At 41.0% G+C, this 18,091-nt stretch overlaps 1 protein-coding gene across 1 annotated transcript in view; it reads left to right on the top strand.

Moving 5' to 3' along the window:
* fam110b (family with sequence similarity 110 member B) overlaps positions 1 to 6,789 on the top strand; it is a 7,098-nt gene extending 309 nt beyond the window's left edge. The window contains exons 1-3 of the mRNA XM_073491861.1: positions 1 to 89; positions 2,797 to 3,203; positions 5,315 to 6,789. The exon at positions 1 to 89 is cut by the window's left edge and continues 309 nt beyond it. Coding sequence (XP_073347962.1) covers positions 1 to 89; positions 2,797 to 3,203; positions 5,315 to 6,212 — 1,394 coding nt within the window. The 3' untranslated portion in view covers positions 6,213 to 6,789. The remainder of the gene's footprint in view (positions 90 to 2,796; positions 3,204 to 5,314) is intronic.
* The last annotated feature ends 11,302 nt before the right edge of the window (positions 6,790 to 18,091 follow it).

Genomic DNA, 18,091 nt, shown 5'->3' with positions numbered 1-18,091 from the left:
ATAGCAAGGCCGCTGGCCCTGCAACACCCTTCAGTTCCACTGTACCCCTCCGCATCCTCAATAAGGGCCCTGACTACTTCAGGAGACAGGTACTGTTACATTACTCTATGGAATCAGCTACATGCAAGTGTGCGTGTTTGTATGTGTATGTCTGTATTAGTGCTATATAAGTAAACCTTGAATTGAAGTTCATGGATTGGGCTTGTTCTAGCCCATGATGCAGATGCTTGATTGAATTTGGATTTGGGGAATTTGAGTACCAGGTCGAACCCTTGAGCTCTTTGACCCCGTTCAGACCTGGTATCAACATCTATCCTGAGTGATCCGATGACAAGAAGATAGCTCTAAGTTCAGGTGTGAATGCCCCCAAGACGCTTTGGGGATGCATTTGAGACCCGACGGCTCAGACCAAATTTTGAGGTGGTATGGGCTGCATGTGATTACATTCCTTTAGCAGTGTGTATGCACATGTGTCCTGGCCACACTGAAGGGGACCACCTACTCAGCTGACGTCCTCTGTGAAACAAGAAGAAGAAGCCACAACAACAGGCAGAATGGATTACGCACTGTCTGACTTCCATGTGGTTCACTGTGTAGATGTAATGTAGAAACATGTTGATGAAGGTTCTCAGTCATCCAGGTCATGGTAATACTAAGCGCTGTATCATAGGCAACTGGACTTGTTTCAGTTTCTTTAAGGTTTTTCACCTCTCATCCAAGAGTCTCTTCAGAACCCTTCAGAACTGAAGAACTGCCTATCCTGCACACACTCTTGCACAGGCAGAGTGCGAGCAGACAGGCTGGTAGGTAGACAGATGGGTAGCCTGTTCAATCTTTTCATAAAGGTATTTTTCGTAAAGGAATGATACAAATGATAATGAACGTTTGAGTGGGCTTATTAGAGACCTGCAACAGTCACAGATACTAGGTTTTTTTCTTTAATTTGTCAGAGCATTTATTTATTAATTGCTGTCAGGATGTTAAGATAATTTTGTAAGATAAAAAATGCTTCTAGAATAACTTACCAACCCTAGCTTTAAGATAACTTTGCTTATTAGTGCTACATACATATAGTACAGGGGCTGATGGCACCGCCACTGATGTTTAACAAATCAGTTCTTTAGAACTGAAGAAGCCTCTTGGATGAAAGGTGAAGTTGCCTACAATATAGCACTTAGTAATGTAGAAACATTTTTGGGTTCCCTTAACCAAAGTTAGCAGATTTTAACAAATGTTGAATGAGGAGAAACTTTTTGAAAGAACTACAGCATTAAATGCAATATTATTGCATTCAGCATTAAATGCAATAATATTGCATTTAATGCTGAATGCAATAATATTGCATTTAATGCTGAATTAAGGCATGAATGATTAAGGATTTGCTTTAGTTCTTTCGAAAAGCTGATACATTTTACAAGAAAAGAAACAACTTAATATATTATTCTTTTCTTGTAAAATGTATCAGCTTGTAGCAGCATTGCTGTACCAGGCTGTCTGCTTCTGTGTCTAAAGTGCATCTTATGGCCAACTTTTAGTAGCTGTTGAACACACTGTTTCAACTGATTTTACCATTTACACTAAATTTATAAAAAGAAGACAACATTTTATTGACGGTTAACATGTTCAATTACAGTACAGTGAACAGTAACCAATACTGGCTGCTTTTTTGTTGCTTTTTGAGAAAATCTCCAGACTCCCTTAAAAAAATATGTAATTTTGTAAGTTGTGATTTAGAAGAACCATTATAAAATTTGTGAATTGCTTTCTATAAGAAATTCTTAATTATTTGGGCCTTCTTATTAATTTGGCAAATGTTTTATACATGAATATATTTTTTTGTAAAAGGCATTGTGTCAGCCTTTGTCACGTTCCTTGGGCCATTCCTGAGCAGTTATCATCAGGGAGTGCCATTGACCTTAGAGGGTGTGCCTGGTCTGCAACATAGTTTGGGTGGGAGTTGTGTGTCAAGTGGCATCCACAAGAATGCCAGAACCCAGTGTTTCCCAGCAAAACATTGCATTGTAAAGAGATAATTGATGTTATTCACTCACCTGTTACTCCTTTAATGTTGTTTTAGAACCAGTATAGCAATGATATTGTGCATGCTCGGCATGGATAGAATGTCTAACATTCCAAATAATCAAACTTGTCTTAAGCAGCTATTGCTGCACATGTTCATACTGTTCATGATCCTGCATGCTCAGGTTTTGCACCTTCTGGTTAAGTCCTATAGAGAGACCCCATGATACACAACTTTTTTATAGGGTTCTGCAACCCTCAGCAGAGGTGTTCCCAGACCAGCTGGTGATGCCCCCTGTTAGGATGCTATCCAGAACACCAGAATAGAGGGGCTCTAGCACCTCCAGGGAAACTCTGTAAATTTCTAAAGCTATCTGAGTTGGTGTTTGAACCATGTCAGCTATAGATTACTCTGTAAACATAGTGGTGTGCCATTGTATCACAGCAGGGGAGTTCTGGGGTTTGAGCCCTATCTTACTGACTGAGTCCTTATGTGTTCTCCTCATGTTCCCATGGTGCCCTGACTCCAGAGTCCGAAGACTAGCACATATCAGTGAGCCTAAAATAGGTTTCAGTGTGAATATCAGTGGTTGGTCTGTCTACAAGTTTTAGCCCTCAAATTATTTGCATCCTGTTCTGGGTGTTCCCTGCCACTCTCTTGATGTTGGGTTTTCTCCAACATAAAATATACAGGGATGAGCAGTATACAAGTATACAGCTTGTTGAAGTGGAGTGTTGTATTCATTTACATGTGTTGTTTTTAATCTGTTGTCTCAGGTGGAACCTAACCCAAAGCGCCTCAGTGCTGTGGAGAGACTAGAAGCTGACAAGGCCAAGTATGTCAAGAGTCAGGAAGTTATCAACGCCAAACAGGAGCCAATCAAACCACCCGTGCTGGCCAAGCCTCCTGTCGGTCACCCCCTCCTGTCCAAGAGAGGTTCTGGGATTGGTGGAGGAGGAAATGGAGGCGGGATACCTTTCAAAGCATCCAATAACAATGCCAAGTCAGATACATGTGCAACGAGCAGCGGCAGCAGCAAACGGGAGAATTTAAACCTGGAAATTTTAAAAAATCTACTGAACTCATCATCTTCTTCAGGAGCAGAAGGACGAGGAGGTGGAGCTAAGAGTGCTGTGCTGATGAGGTCATCAGGGGGAATTCCCAGGAGTTGGACACCATCAGGGTAAATTCATATCTTACTAATACGTGTTGTGTAAAGTACTAATTTAACATTTAGGCACTAATTATGAGCTGTTTTTGTGTTCAAACGCATTTACTGTAAATTGATCACTTTTTGACTGAAATTTTCCAAATTCTCTGCTGATACAGAGTTGATAGGGACTCACCATAGTTTGAACATAAGTGCATACAATTAGCCATTATTTGCTCATTGTGAATCAGATACCTCGTCATGGTTATATCTGTCTTGAAGTGTCAAAGCTCCAGGTGGTCAGTAACAGTTGCCAATCTTCCCTCCAAATAATCAATAGCTGTGAGTTTTTCTATCCAATAAGTATTGGACATTCCTGGTTTATACAAGTTGGCAAACTACTGTGGACAACTTGCTTAACTACATAGCCACAAGGTGGTTGTCATGACCTGGCAACTGCCTTGTTGCTTATGTAGAGAAGGGACACACGGTTTTAACGGAAAGGTTTACAGATTTATTAAGTAATTAACAAGACCTCAAAAGACCTGATATGGTTATGAGGTTTGTGAGTTAGAGATATCAGTGTGTCAGCAGATGGATGCCTGAGGCTGATGGGTATAAAGTGTTGAAAGGTGCAAAACTTAAACTTCTAAGTAGGCCAAAGCCAGCCAAACAGGACCATGGCCCTGGAGCGATGATGATGATGAGACAGAGAGTGTGGGATGTGACTGCTGGGAGACTGGCCAGGTGCTCCCAGTTGTCTTAATTAACCCCGTCCACCAAGTACCTGCGCGGACACAGAGGGAAACACACAAAGCAGGCCCTACAAAGACAGGAGGGTGTCACACGTTGCACAGGGGACTCAAGGCCTAACTCAAGATATGATCCTGATAGTTTTCTCAGGTCATAAATTTTAATGGATTTTATTGGATCAGAGTTTTCTTTTAAAGAGGCAATGTGTAAGATATGGCCAGAAAGTGTGAATGTGAAAGACGCCTGTGTACTGCGTTCCAGTGATGTCTACTGAAGTTAGCATGCTAACCAAATAGCTCCGGCCCATCCGGTCTCATGATACCCAGTAGCCCCAGTAGTTTCAGCTGGAAGAGGTATTCGAGCTGCGGGTCTGCTACGTATCACAAGCTCCCATAGCTTTAAGTGTAATGAATTACATTAACTCACAAAAAGGTAAAGAAAGGAATTTTTATATTTTCCTGAATAAATAGACAAATACAATCAAACGCCTTCTGAATTCAAGTTTTTCTTTTACTGAACTAAGACAAGCGTAATTGCCTTGTTACCTCATCATTAAACAAACTTAATTCAAACCCGCCAAAGACGAGATTAAACTCACCAAAACAGTGTTGGTTGTCTTTCCACAATCACCTCTGGTTTGGACAAAATAAATCCTCAATTCACAGAGAAAATGTGAACATATTCAGGCTCTAGACACTATTTTCACCTGCTGCTAATGTCCAACTCCCTCCCTGGTCAGATCCCTTGTAAATCACCTCCATATTGTATCCCCTGTATTCAAATTGAACTCCATCATTCTTGGAGGCTGGCTTCAGTCCCAGTCTGGTGTCCAGCTGTGTACAGACTTTATGGCCACTGGCTCCATGGATAACTGAGCCATGAGCTAATTAGCTAACGGTAGCTACAGCCAAGGATAGCTAGCAAAAAGCGATAGTTGTCGGTTCATCTGGTCATATGCTGCCCCCTATGTTTTTGGAGCTACCTTCGAATTCTGGCCGTACTTCCCGTAAATTACACCTTTAGGGTGTGCATGACCGTCATGACTACAAAGGCATTTTAATTGTTTACAAAGAGATGGTCTTGGAGTATTCTTGGGATTTTTAAGTTTGTATGATATGAGATTCTATTAAACATTTACGCCCCTGGATTCATTACCTGGGCATTAACACAGAGAAACAGTCTAATAAAGCTGTGACCCAGCATCGGTGGTCATGGGATAACAAGCGTTTGTGAAGGAGGTATGTCCAAGCTAAAAGGTTGTTAAGTTGCTTTTTATGTCCATAAGTATGCAAGTGCAGTGTTTGAATCAGCCATCAGCCAACTGTTAATTTAGTCTTTATACTTTATAGTACTAATTTGTATATATTTATCTATCTGTTTTCTGTTTCTAGGATGCCGCTAACCTACCGATCTACAATGACACTTAATGAGCAACCGCCAGACTCAGCTCCGAGTCCAAGCACCTCACACTCCCTCCGATCCTTCTCCCATTCTCTGAAGGTCCCTCCTATCAACAGCGGGGGACGTCGCAGTCCTCAACAGGGAGGAAACCTCAACCTAAGCAGGCGAGTCCTTGACGAGAGAGGAGGTGAAGGTGGAGTTATCGAAAGATCTCGCTCCCCACTACCACCTCTGCTCACATCCCACTCCTCCTCCGACCTCCTGCGACTGTGCAATGGCAAGCCACTCCGCACAGCCCGATCAAGTAGCTCCTCAGCTCCACCCCTCCCTCCGAAACCCAACCCCGCCTCCCTCCCTCCGCCCGCACTTTCCTTGTCACTGCCTCGTCCATCTCTATCCCCTTCTCCCTGTGACAACACTACCCCTCAGTCGCTACCTTGTGATTTCGGAGACCCTTCCAATACTTCAAGCGATCCCAACGTGGAGCTAGGGCTTGGTTCGTCTGTGGCTCGTCGCTCCTCGCTACACAGATCTAAATCAGACCTGTCAGACCGGTATGCCCGCGCTGGAGCTGACGTGGAACGCTTTTTTAACTACTGCGGCCTTGATCCCGAGGAGTTGGAGGCAGTCGGTCCAGAGAACTTTGCGCGGGCTAACTCGGATATCGTCAGCCTGAACTTCCGATCAGCCTCTATGATCTCCTCCGACTGCGACCGGTCACGGCGATCCTCCAATGACGGACTGTCAGATGGGGAGGAGGACGAGGAAGAGGAGGCAGGGGAGCGTGTTCCTTATGGCATCTCAGCTGTGGAGCGAAATGCAAGAGTCATTAAGTGGCTATACAGTATCAAACAGGCGAGAGAGACGCAAAAAGTCTCACATGTTTAGGACAAGCACTACAGAGGATCGGATGTACTGTCGACAGACTGCCCCATGTTTTAGAACTGATACATGGCTCAGAATTTCTCACAGGTGTAGAGATTGTTGTCTTGGATCTGAACTGAAAATCTGTCAAAATGTAAAGATGGATTAATGAATGGATGGAAGAGAAAATCTGACAGGTCTAACACAAGCTTGGTAAGAAAAAAGAAAACAATTTGTTTTGAAATGATGAAGAAATGAGGAGAAAGACTCTAATCCTCCCAGGTTTAGAACAACAGGAACCAAACGAGCTTAAAGGAATAAAACTTGGACAGTCACATGAACAAAATGTTCAGTCTGGAGAGACAAACAAACATGGGACATGAAAACTAGATAGTTAATACAATGCTTCTCTATGGACACTGTATAATTCTGACGGACAAAGTCTGTCAATCTGCTTGAGCAACAAGAGCAAAATGCACTATGATTGTCCACGGACCCGTAAAGTGACCGCCTCATGACAGAGGGTCGTAGGCCTTCCTCAAAGAGAACATTTTGGCATGTCAAACAAAGATTTGACTAACAATCTATTAAGGCTTGCCTGGTTTCAGACTTCAGAATCATCACCCTCAATGTGCTCATTCACAGCTGTTTCCCCAGCAGAATAGAGTTGACTAATCAAAGCATTGTAAGTGGGATTAGGAATGGGGATTTCATTTTTTTACATAGCTTGCAAGCTACCTCGCTACATCTGTAAAATAAAAATGAAAAAAAATCAAGTTGTTGTTGCAAGTGGACTTCAACTCCAACTTCCGTTCTGCCCTCTATGGAAGCAGCTGGACACATTTGTGTTGGCAGAGACAGAAATTACAGCCTATTTTACTGACCGATCAGAGTGGCAGTTCAATTAAGTGCCACCTGCAAAAGTACAAGCCATAGCTTGTTGCACATATAGTGTAAATATTTAATAAAAAAAATATTAATGTATTTCCTACGACTGGATGGTACTCAGAATTTTAAATGAAAATGAAAATTCAGTCACTATCTACTCACCTCCATGCTGATGGAAAGTCAGATTTTACGGCAGACAAGCTGTATGAAATTAGTCCCCATTTACTTCAGTTGCTTAGGAGAATGCTGCTATGCTGTTTTGTTGTGAAGCTCCAGAAATATGTTTTGGACTACGAAACTTCACCCAACCTTCTGTTGGCATGGGGGTGAGTGGATAATTGAATTTTCATTTTTGGGTGAACTTTTCCTTCAGCTCTTCGTAGCAAGTAATACCATAGCTTGTGTGAAATCCAAACTGGCTGATTGGTCAGGGCAAAACAAAATTTTCTCACTCCTGTCCCTGAATAAAACGGTAATTCAGTCTAATTATTAGACATACAGTATTTAGGTGTGCTAGCTCCAGGTACCATTGACATTACTAGATCTACCTGTGCTTTTTCTGCAATGACAAGTCGAAATGTACGCTTTGAGAAAGGCCTGTGACAGTGTTAATGTCTCAGTTTAAAGAAACTTTAAAACAGATACTGAACTCTATCTGTCAAAAATTAGAAATCACTTTGAAAAGTCTGAGATGCTGGTACACTGTGCAACCACAAGTCAGCTCAGTGAAGCTTCTTGATGAAGGAGTAATTGATCAATTCAGCACTAACTTATGGGTCACAAAGGTGAGGTTATAAATCAAGGTGTTAACTATGATATTGCAAAATGTTGAGAAGCTCATGACACAAATGGTGGTAAGCTAGTGCTTCTTAAGCTATATATTGTAGTTGCTAAATGAAGGCCTTGAAGGAATGTGTGATGACTGAGTGATGAGGAAAAAACAGGACAATGACTGGTTTGGACAGATGCACACAACATATAAAATATAATCTCTTGAGCATATTATCATACAGCATTAAGGCTACACTATCATATCATTATGCTGATTAACAAATGTGTCATCAACCTGTTCATGTTAACCAACAAAACTTTTCACTGGAGAGTTTTAGTGTTCTGTGATGGGATATAGTCATTCAGAGGCTGTTCAACATAACGAGAACCGTGACATTTAAAATTCCACATGACTAGTGGTAATTTAGGGGATTTTCTAAAATAAATTAAATTTGATCAAAAGGTTAAAAATACTAAATATTTTTTAAGGCTTAATAGATCACTAATGGCGCTATCTGTGGGTCGAATTACACATAACCATTTTACTTGAATTCAACTGAACTTTTGGTCTGTTAAATTTGGTCTAGTTTAGACTTGTGTGAATGTTTTCATCCAAACCTGATCCAACTGCAGACCAATGAACTATACCAAAATTGCTGCATGAATTTGTGAGAGTAGAACTCTGTTATTAGTATGAATTACTTTTTATCAGATCCATGCCATTTTAAAAGGTCCACATATCATTAGCTACCTACAATAAGAGATTTGCAAAGTCTAATCAATTGTAGTAATGGAGCAATTTGTGGCCAGTATGACCAAATATGGCCAGTATTTTTTTGTTTAAAACATTCAGCAGTAGTAGTAGTTTCAGCTGGTAGATATACTGGTGGTCAGAAGTTTACATCCACTTGTGAATAACATGTTCATCACAGCAGTCTTCAGTTCCAGTGATTCCTACAGCTCTCATGTTTCTGTGATGAATGAGTGGAACACAAACTACTTTGTCACAAAAACATTCATGAAGTTTGGTTCAATAATGAATTTATTATAGGTCTTCTGAAAATGTGACCAAATCTGCTGGATCAAAAATATACATACAGTAATTCTAATAATTGGTTAAATGTCTCTCGGCCATTTTCACCTCAGTTAGGCTCTTTTGATATCCATCCACAAGCTTCTGGTCGTCCTCTGGATTAATTCTTAACCTCTCCTCTAGACAGAATTACTGAGGTTCATCTAAATTTGTTGGCTTCCTGACACAGACTTGTTTCTTCAGCACAGTCCACATGTTCTGATTGGGTTCAAGTCAGGACTTTGGGAAGGTCATTCTAAAACCTCAAACTCATTTTTTGTTTCATCTGACCTACTGGTTACATCTCCTTATTAGAACATCAAACAGACCACAACCAAGAGAGCACTGTGCATTGTTTTCTGTCTTTTGTGCTTACCAAATGAGCCAAACTACAGGTGTTAAACTGACTTAAACATTAAAACTTTTACATGAGAAATCACTTCTTCACTTGCCACTCAGTGCAATCCACACCCACGCACAGACCTGTGGGAAAATTCAAAAGTTAAAGAAGCCCTACCAGAAAATGCCTGAGTATGCTACATGAGTCATGAGTTGTACACGAATAAAGGTTGCCATAAAATTAACAATGCCTCAAACATTTCCCAGCAGGAAATTACAGGACACCAAAACTCTCCTTTCAAAACAATGTTCGTAAAAATCTGTGATTATGTAGATCACCAGGCACTATAAACCTACACTGAAAGCAATACTAATGAAGTTGTCTGTTCACTATTACAGGACATATAACAGAACATTATAGCATAGGAAGGTGGAAGAAAGATTGTGGTCATTTTATGTCAGCGTTCTCTCCCAATGCCACTTAAGATTTAGGGTGTTTATAGTTGTTTATACTGTAGTTCGCATCCTACAATCACACACAGAAGATTTAGGCTGCGTTCATGATGAACACCTTGTCGATGCCTCATCGCTGCTTTCTCTCTCGCCGCCTCCCTGTCTGTTGTCAAAGCCAGCCACAGGAAGAAGCCTGTTGCTTTACCCGTGTGTTCCCTGATGATGAAGTCGGATGCATTACATAGTTCAGCTCCACTCTTATCTTTGTCATCTTACTGCACATCGTTGACATGTCTCAAGGCCTGAAGCCATATTGGTGTGAATGCAGCGCCTCAGTCAGTGTCTAGCAACTGTCAGTGTGTCTGTTGGCTCCACCACCTTGCTTCCCCTCTCCTTAAATCTGGGGTGCAGTTCTGCTTCTACTACAGCAACAACCCTGCTGGGCTCACTTCACTTCCCTGCACAATTAGTGATATGACAATATAGAAGCATCAACATCTGAGCTAACTGTTGTCTCTTAAATTATGACATATGGTTTAGAATGTATATAGTGACAAGGGTTTACTGTACTTCAGAAGGATAAGTTAATTGCCAGTTTAACTTTCAAAAACAGACAATCCAACAGTGGAGGCCACTTCACCTACCTGGTGATTGGTCAGGTGTTTGGAGGGTCTGGAAGCAGCCTTTGAACTTCTCTTTAAACTGTCTTTTCATTCTTCACACAACTACTTCATCACTTTTTATCTGCACAACCAATGAATGCCTTTGAGGAGAGACAGTCTGAAAGTGTGTGCCATTATCTCCATCAGGTCTTTTCCATTATGACCTGTCACCTTAAGGTTTCCAACACCTCAGCCTGCAAGAACCTGTAAGGTCTAGGGTCTAGGCTTCCATTGTGTTGTACGAAGAAGAACATTTCAGGTGTATGTCATTAAAAAATGTATAAAACTTTATCATTTTTCTGCACTGCTAGGTTGGAGAGATTACCTAGTTCAGTTCTGCGGTCATTTGAGGCATACTGAAACTTTCCCTCATGTGTAATTCATTCCTCCTGCCCATGTTGGCCATGAACTTATCCCTTACTTTTATTCCCATTTTTACACCAAAATTAGGGGATTATATATGGGTTAAACCAATGTTTAACTTCATTTCAACACACATCATAGCATCGCACTAGAAAAGGAGAGTAAATTAGCATGTCCACCCGGGTGTGTTTCAATCACCACCAATCAGAGCTGGAGCCAATAAACACCTGTGACTACTGCAGAGACATTTGACCTAGAATGAATGCTGATTCTACCCATTCACATTAAAGACAAAGCCAGGTGTGGGTGTTAGTAGATCTTTTGTCCAGGGGGAAAGGGGTATATGACTCCAAATGACATCTTCAGCTGAAGCTAACACGATGTTTCAGCAGTCTACATTAGCTAAATCACTGATTTAACCATCGTCATGAAAGTGATGTCGAGGTTAATTTTAACAGGCAAGTGCTGTCCGTGGAAACACAAAGGGAATATGGTCCAAAGCAAAAGTAAATTTGAAATATGCCTGCTTGATATTGCTTAGTCACTGTCCCACACAGTGTAGTCATGAAAAGTTATAATTTTATAGCCAGTACTGACAGGAGGAATAATTACAGGGACTACTGTATCAAGACGACTTAAACCAGGCCTTGACATGAGGTGATTACCGACCTGCTGCCAATGCTTATGAATCTAACATGTCCGAGCAAAAGAGCAATGTTCAATGTTTGATGCTTTCTAAATTCAACCAAAATGAAAGTGAAGTGACCTCAGTTCAGAGACCCTCCCCCCGAGCATGTTCCTGTCTAGTACCCTGATCCGTCATTCCCATGTGTCTTCTCCCCTTTGGAACCCAGGAAACCCTGTTGCTTCTTACTGTCAGCATTAACAATATTGTACTGTTCTGGCAGCATCATCATGCTTCAGTTTCACTTCTGTCTACATGGTGTGTTTTTTTATGTTTTGTTTGTTTGTTTTTATCTTTGATTGACAGATAGAGTTCTTCTGTGGTATTTTTTCCATTGTTTCTTCTATGTGTAAATGCTGTAAGAAAAATGTATATATTTGATTTAAAAAAAAAAGGCAATATGTTGGATTTCAGTTTTTCTCTGTCTGAAGGTTTGTGTGTTACAAAAGATGCTGAACAAAAAAATGCTGTTTTGTTCTTTGCCCTCGGTACAGAACTGCCTGATCAAACTTGGCAGGATTGTTTCAGAGACTTAGTGTTGACTGTTTTTCGACGTGGAAACTGTTATATTTTGCTTGATTGAAAAAAAAAGTGTTCATGTTTAGTTTCTTTTGATTATTTCAATAAATGGCTTCTTTTGCCATCTCTTGCCACTGATGTGTCAATCGCTTAAAGTGAGACTGTGACAATATACACATATGCATATATATGTACAGTGTGTATGTGTGTAATATATATATATATATATATATACACACACATATATATATATACACACATATATATATATACACACACATATATATATACATATATATACATATATATATACATATATATACATATACATATATATATACATACATATATATATACATATACATATATACATACATATACATACATATATATACATATATATATACACATATACATATATATACATATACATATATATACATATACATACATATACATATATATATATATATATATATATATATATATATATATATATATATATAAATATATACTTACTAATTACACACACACTGAACAAAAATATAAACGCAACACATTTCTGTCAAATATTGTTCACAAATCTGTCTAAATCTGTGTTAGTGAGCACTTCTCCTTTGCCGAGATAATCCATCCCACCTCACAGGTGTGGCATATCAAGATGCTGATTAGACAGCATGAATATTGCACAGGTGTGCCTTAGGCTGGCCACAATAAAAGGCCACTCTGAAATGTGCAGTTTTGCTTTATTGGGGGGGTCTGGGGGGTCAGAAAACCAGTCAGTATCTGGTGTGACCACCATTTTCCGCATAGAGTTGATCAGGTTGTTGATTGTGGCCTGTGGAATGTTGGTCACCTCCTCTTCAATGGCTGTGCGAAGTTGCTGGATATTGGCAGGAACTGGATGAATGGCACAACAATGGGCCTCAGGATCTCGTCACGGTATCTCTGTGCATTCACAATGCCATCAATAAAATGCACCTGTGTTCGTTGTCCATAACATATGCCTGCCCATACCGTAACCCCACCGCCACCATGGGCCACTCGATCCACAACGTTGACATCAGCAAACGGCTCACCCACAAGACGCCACACACGCTGTCTGCCATCTGCCCTGAACAGTGAAAACCGGGATTCATCCGTGAAGAACACCTCTCCAACGTGCCAGACGCTATCGAATGTGAGCATTTGCCCACTCAAGTCGGTTACGATGACAAACTGCAGTCAGGTCGAGACCCCGATGAGGACGACAAGCATGCAGATGAGCTTCCCTGAGACGGTTTCTGACAGTTTGTGCAGAAATTCTTTGGTTATGCAAACCAATTGTTGCAGCAGCTGTCTGGGTGGCTGGTCTCAGACGATCTTGGAGGTGAACATGCTGGATGTGGAGGTCCTGGGCTGGTGCGGTTACACATGGTCTGCGGTTGTGAGGCCGGTTGGATGTACTGCCAAATTGTCTGAAACGCCTTTGGAGACGGCTTATGGTAGAAAAATGAACATTCAATTCACGGGCAACAGCTCTGGTGGACATTCCTGCAGTCAGCATGCCAATTGCACGCTCCCTCAAAACTTGCGACATCTGTGGCATTGTGCTGTGTGATAAAACTGAACATTTCAGAGTGGCCTTTTATTGTGGCCAGCCTAAGGCACACCTGTGCAATAATCATGCTGTCTAATCAGCATCTTGATATGCCAAAACTGTGAGGTGGGATGGATTATCTTGGCAAAGGAGAAGTGCTCACTAATACAGATTTAGATTCTGAGTGATTCTGGTTGATAACAGCTGGTGACTTTTCTGGACCCATTTTAACAGGACTTGTTTGATACAGCCATTAGAGTCAGCCACAAACCCTACAATGGGAAAGTCTATGGTAAGGTAAGGTAAGCTCAGCATTGATCTGAAAGAGCTCATTATTGATTTAACAAGTCAGGAAAGTCACTTGGAGCCGTTTCAAAGCAGTTACAGGTCCCAAGATCAACTGTACGTAACTGTTTGTAAGTATAAAGTGCATGGCACAGTTGTGTCACTGCCACGATCAGAAAACACAAACTATCACCTGCTGCTGAGAGAAAACTGGTCAGGACGGTCAAGAGTCAACTAAAAACCACCAAAAAGCAAGTCTGCAATGAATTAGAAGCTGCTGGAAGACAGGTGACAGAGTCCACAGTCAGGTGTGTTTTACATCAACATGAGCTGAGAGTTTTTGGTCCAGACGCAGCACCTTAAAGCTCACCTGAAGTTTGCTGCTGATCACATGGATGAAGAAAAAACCTACTGCTCTAAAGAAAGTAAATGGAATAATGAAGAAGGAGGATTATCTCCAAATTCTTCAGGAAAACCTCAAATCAAAAGCAGAAGATTGGCTCTTGGGTGCAGCTGGGTGTTCCAACAGGACAATGATCCAAACACACATCAGAAGTGGTAAAGGAATGGATCAGTCAGGCTAGAATTGAGGTTTTAGAATGGTCTTCCCAAAGTCCTGACTTGAACCCCATCGAGAACATGTGGACTGTACTGAAGAAACAAGTCTGTGCCTCCACAGAAACAGTGTTTCTTCAGCACAGACAACAAATTTAGTTGAACTTCACCAATTGTGTCTGGAGGAGAGGTTAAAAAATCATCCAGAGGATGACCAGAAGCTTGTGGATGGATATCAAAAGAACCTAACTGAGGAGAAAATGGCCAAGAGACATTTAACCAATTATTAGAATTACTGTATGTATATTTTTGATCCAGCAGATTTGGTCACATGTTCAGAAGACTTATAATAAATTCATTATTGAACCAAACTTCATGAATGTTTTTGTGACAAAGTAGTTTGTGTTCCACTCATTCATCACAGAAACATGAGAGCTGTAGGAATCACTGGAACTGAAGACTGATATGATGAACATGTTAAATGTATAAATGTATATGTCGCTATGGTGGCCAGGCAACTGGCTCACAATCTGCTCTGATCAATCAGCTCTGCTGACAGAAAGGAAGAAGCCAGTGAGGGTGAGGAAAATCACACCTCAGGAGACCAAATCTGCTAAACTCCTTAAGTTTGAAGATGACACAATTGCTCAATCTAGATAAGCCCCTTGCCCCTACCACTTAGCCCTACCCTGAGAGGCCTGACTCACCAGGCTGATGATGGGCATTGTCAGGGCTGTCAGTAAGCATCCATGGCTCTAGTCGTTGTGGTGTGTCCCGCACCACTGGCACTGGACAGCCCTCATCTGTGGCTTTTTGGGCGATTGAACCTGTAGAATTGGCAGTGGCTCATCAGTGATGAAATCACTCTGAATGGTTGCTCAGGTACCGTAGTGCAGAAAAGAGAAATGGGAAAAAGGGGAAACATCTGGCCCTAAGGGGAAACCCTCTTTTGCATTTGCATCTTTTTATTAGTCATAATATCAATTACAAGCAGCTACATTAGTGGGCCGCCCCTGCAGCTCAGCTGGTAGAGCATGCGCCCCATGTACAGTGGCTGTTCCAGGATTCTAATCTGACATGTGGCGCTTTGGTGCATGTCATTTCACCTCTCTCTGTCATCCCTTTTCCTGTCACTCTAAAAAGCTGTCCTGTCCAATAAAGCCATGGGAAAAAAGCCCCCCCAAAAAGGAAAGGCAGCAATATTAGCGAGAGTAATGTCAAAAAATGCCCTTTCACACAGGCGTGGAACTTGTGTTAAAGTGCAGCTTTTTGGCCAAGATAAAGGAGACATGCTGTGACACAACAATCTGTCTTTGGTTCAGTTTGGTGTGTCTGGGCCTTTAGGGCTAAATGGCCCTTCAAACGGAGGTTTTTCAGAGAAACACTTCAACCGAGGGTGATGAGAACTCTCTGTCTTTTCAAAGTGTTATGTATCTTTTCTTCATAGGAAGCATAAAATGTCTCAGTTACTAGCCAACAGGCTAATGTTACATTGGTATTGCTGAATTGAGAATGACAGTTCTGCATTTTTATGTATTCGAATGTTGCATTCCCCCCTATCAATAGCATTTGAAATCCAAAATTTAACTTAAGTCCAGCAGTGAAGCGGCTTCACTTGGTACTGCTCCTCTAATATCAGTGCAGAATGGCAGGGTAGGAGCACGGGTTGCTAATGTTAGCCTATAAAGCACTGCTTGTGGGCAGGTAATGAAGAAGTGTTCTTTTCGATTTGACGACTTGATTGATTTTGTAAAGTTGTAAATGAATTGCGAGCGCTCATGCTTTTCTATCTCCATCAGATAAATGGCATTGTGATAATACCAGAATTGCCATTGTAACACTAGAGAAATCACCATAGGTGAGGGCAGCATATTTGAAATGTCTAACTGTGTCTGTTTACACGAACACTATCAATGGCAACTGATGACATTTGAGGGTCTTGAAGGGTTGTCACATTTCAGAGGGAGATTTCAACCACTACCCATTGTAACTCTGTTCTGATGGGCAAGGTGGCACTCGAAAACAAGTGGAAGGGGTAAAAATGTTTAATCCTGCATGCAGCATAGACATGTATTCAACATTTATTTCTTTATATTGTTTAGAATTTACAAAAACAACTGACTTCTATCAAGGCCTACAAATTGTATGTTGTTGGCTATTGTTGCTTTCAATATATATTTATGTTTATGCATCTACTTTTCAATTCAAGCCCACCTAAAAGTTCCACGTTTATGTTTATGTTAACCTGTCGCTGTTCACAGTCCAGCTCCTTGTGTGTGCAGCCTACACATAACTTGACAATAAAGCTGATTGTGATCCTGGGATTGGTTGCTCTGCTGCAGCTGCAGCACTAAAGCTGGATTTGCTGTCATCTAGCGATTGAAAAGCGAAACTGCCGTTCACAGACTAACGGGATACAAACCACATCTGAATGAAATTCACATCCTATAAAGGAGGTTTTTTAGCATTTGAGCATCTTTATACATTGTTTTTAAAGTGAATCAGCATGAATTTGTTGTTTCACGGATAAAGTTTGACGATGGTAGTCACGTGATCGCACGATCCGGAAGAGAAACATTAACTCCACAAGACATGTGAATATGGAAACAAATCAGCAGATCTAGTTCAGGAACGTAATATACCAACATTGATATATATATATATATATATATATATATATATATATATATATATATATATATATATATATATATATATAGAGAGAGAGAGAGAGAGAGAGAGAGAGAGAGAGAGAGATTGGGGATCTGCTGGGATATATAGCCTATGTATATCTGTAATTGCTTTTACTGTATAGTTAAAGCAATTACGGATTTTTGTACAGATTTTCACAGATTAGTGTAATTATAGTAGTTTTATCAGAAGAACCTCACACTATTTAAGTGTATATACAACTGAGTAATTGCAATTCTGTTAGCACTGGAGTGGGCAGAACAGACAACAGCAAACACTAATCAGCAGTGGCTCAGTCTCAGCATTAACCAGCATTAAAAAAGGATCAAATAATATCCATCAAGATATACTGAGTTCATGTTAATATGAGTTCATGTTAATTAATTCAAGAATTATCAGTGGGGGGGGGGGGGGGGACATAAAGTTCATGTGGATACCAGCTCACTCAGGCAGAAGAGGAAGCAGACAAACTGGCAAAGGAAGCAATCAAGAAGGAAAATATAGACATCAGAGTTAAACTTCAAAAATCAGAAGAGAAAAGCATTGTCTGGAAGGGAGTAATTAAACAGTGGCAACAGTCCTGGGATAGAGCAACTAAGGGCCGACATATACACAAAATACAAAACACAGTAGGGTCAACAAGTACCACACAGTGGAGCCGACCGACGAGAACGAGTTATTATGAGCAGACTGAGACACACACAGCTACCTGAACAACACACTTTTTATTCATGTCCTGACCTCATGTAGGAAATATGTAAAAGTCAGAGGACACGTGTCCAGCAGCCTACAGAGACAGTGGTTGGGGATCTGCTGGGATGTGAGGACACACTGGAGGGAAGAAAAGCGATCTTTCGCTTTTTGAAAACAACTGGACTAATAAAAACAACAGAGAAGAACTGAAGGGATGGATTGAGCCAGAAGGAGGCAGTAGTGCTACTCAAAGGATGCCTAGTGCCATACAACACCAAAGAAGAAGAAGAAGAAGGAAGACGGAAGCTGTTCTGCTGCAGTCAGAACTCTACAGAGAGCCGTGTGAGC

This window comes from Pagrus major, chromosome 21 (genome assembly GCF_040436345.1).
Source record: "Pagrus major chromosome 21, Pma_NU_1.0".
Lineage (NCBI taxonomy): Eukaryota > Metazoa > Chordata > Actinopteri > Spariformes > Sparidae > Pagrus > Pagrus major.
The sequence above is the reverse complement of the archived record's forward strand: the minus strand, read 5'-3'. Positions and strand labels throughout refer to the sequence as shown.